Source organism: Arctopsyche grandis, chromosome 9, assembly GCF_051622035.1.
Source record: "Arctopsyche grandis isolate Sample6627 chromosome 9, ASM5162203v2, whole genome shotgun sequence".
In the NCBI taxonomy this organism is placed as follows: Eukaryota; Metazoa; Arthropoda; class Insecta; order Trichoptera; family Hydropsychidae; genus Arctopsyche; species Arctopsyche grandis.
The window spans coordinates 2,586,974-2,589,483 of record NC_135363.1 but is presented as its reverse complement, the minus strand read 5'-3'; the positions used below and the strand labels follow the sequence as shown (position 1 = coordinate 2,589,483).

General features: G+C 37.8%; 1 protein-coding gene across 1 annotated transcript; it reads left to right on the top strand.

Moving 5' to 3' along the window:
* The first annotated feature begins 403 nt into the window (after positions 1 to 403).
* Positions 404 to 2,189, top strand: LOC143916908 (uncharacterized). Its single transcript, XM_077438192.1, has 2 exons — positions 404 to 947; positions 1,016 to 2,189. The coding sequence occupies exons 1-2, from the start codon at positions 804 to 806 to the stop codon at positions 1,175 to 1,177; spliced, it is 306 nt and encodes a 101-aa protein (XP_077294318.1). The 5' UTR covers positions 404 to 803; the 3' UTR covers positions 1,178 to 2,189.
* The last annotated feature ends 321 nt before the right edge of the window (positions 2,190 to 2,510 follow it).

The window sequence follows — 2,510 nt, the reverse complement described above, 5'->3', positions numbered from 1 at the left end:
TGAATCAATTTATATTTGATGTTATATTTTGTGAGAAGATTCTTTCGTTTTATTTGTTTCCTCGGATGTGTCTAATTTTTTTCTTGCTTTACGCTTCATAAGTACAAGGACTTTGGTCGAAATGGTTCGAGCTCAAAACAGACTGCCTTTCAATCAACTACATACCTATGTAGGTACCGCCATATTTGACAACAATGAGAACGATTTTTTGGCTACTGCCTATTGGCTCCACTTTGTCGCTGGGTCCGACACGACGTGGCTATTGGTATTGGGGTACTTTTTTTTGGACGTGTTTCGTAATTTCAAGCAGCATCCGTGCGGAGGTCTGAGTGGGCGACGATTGCGACACTCGTCGGAGGTAGCTCGACCTCCAAAGCAGGTGGGTGGGTTAGGAGAGGTAAGCAGTTTCGACTGATGCATTCTTGTCGACGGTGGTGCTGGTACATCTGCCTACGATGCACTTAGCCGTGAACCCAACTCATTACACTAGACCAGCTCGTGTCGTCTCCGACCACCAAAACTACGCTCACAGTTCTGGAGCACTGTAGCAGATTCGTTTACGAGAAGAAGGCACATCTCAGTTGTTTCCCTTTCGGTGCACTCTAGACGTTGGGTGTTTAGCTAACGAATTCCGGGTACATCCGATGGGATCTCAAGTGTTTCGAGTGGACACTGAAAAGATTGCACGGGAGCGGGGTTTTTGATCTCTCCGTGATTGGCCAAGCGTGCTCGTTGCGTTTGCAGATGGTGTAACGCACCAAGGACTTTGACTGTGCAGGGTTCTAATTTATCGCAATTGCGTAATGTTACGACGCTGTCGAGTCGTAAACGAAACGGCTCCAACTCGGTTCGAAGTTCAAGTTCAAATTTCAAAGGTGCAAAAGCATTCCGCTCGAAGGAATTGTCAGGCAAACTGGAAAAACCTTGGCGTGGGAGTAGATAGACAGGTATGTAAAGGAAAGAAACGGTTAACCCTTGGGTTGCACGCAATAAAATGGTATTTGATCATTTCCAGTATAAGCATGTTGCTCAGTCGAGCTGTGGGATGGTCGTTATCCGTGCACCAACGCTTTCCTCGGAGCGTGACGGAACGGCAACCAACTGGATAAAGAAATTTTCTCTGGAAAGAGGGAAAGCGAATGGTGAGGTGGAAAAAAAAAAGAAGAAGAGAAAATGACCACACTTTGAATTAAGACTCGCCCATACCATAACGATATATATACATAGGGCAAATTTATAGGCATCACTAACGACGACTTTCTATCTAGTCTAAAGGAATTTTTTCGAGGATGCTTTCAAGTATTTCCTTTTCAATCTCTTATAAGAATCTCATAACAAAACCGGAAAGTCGGAAAAAGTCTAGTTGGATTCTGAGGAAATCTGCAAATTTCACAAACCAATCTAGCTAAGGTCAACTGTAATATTAACGAAACAATGTTCATTGTTTTAATAAATCATTGAAGATATTTTTTCCCATTATGTTCAAGTAAAGTTCAATGTAAATTTTCCAATACTGAAATATACCTCAATGTAAGACTAAATGTCAACTATTAATACTAATTATCAAATGTTATTTCTCCTTTCATTTAGAAGATGAGAGCAATGTTAATTAATTAATCAGTAATCTGTTGGCAAGAAAGTATATCCAAATATCCAAAGTGACACTATTCTTCCAAAAATTGGACTAAGGACTTATTGTATTCGCTATACATACATACATAGAAAGTTTCGTCACCGAAAAATAGATCAATGACGTGACACGAATATTCTTTCGTGCTTGCTTGCTACGAAATAGACTACAGCTTCCATATAAGATTGATTAGACATTGTCAACATACATATTTACTTTTTCAAAACTTTAAATTAACTTAAGAATGATAAAAAAAACTAAAATAGTAAATCTTAAACTTGAAACTATGAAACTTCAATAATGGGAAATAAAATTTCCGCAACATATTATTACTAACCCAATTCCGATTAATTATAAACACTTAAGCTGTGTAAACATATTTACATCAATTAGAATGAATGACGTTTTTTTGTTTCAAACTCTGTTTCAAAGTTTGCCTGTCTTCAATTCGCATACCAAAAGAAACCATTTATATATGATATATATTGTAGTTGTCAACAAATGATGATGTTAATATGTACATTAAGCATATTCAACAAAAAAATACATCAGAATTATTCAAAACGAAAACAGCGATTTTTTTCGAAAGCCCCACTCCACAAAAATTGTCTGAATTTTTTTTTCCAAAACGTGGGCTTGCTCTCGACAGCCCTGGTTGGTTCAAGCCACTTGAACTAAAACAAAACACTGATTAATTGACGGGAAAATAATCAATCAGCGATGAATTCCAAACGGTTCCAACTTTTAACTTTAAAGCCAGCGGTTTATAAAACAATTATAACAACGGTTACGTTTTCCATAAAAGGATCTACAAAAATAAAATTACAGTCGAACCGAACTACATACTATTCGACCCGCTATGGTCAATTACATTTCGTTT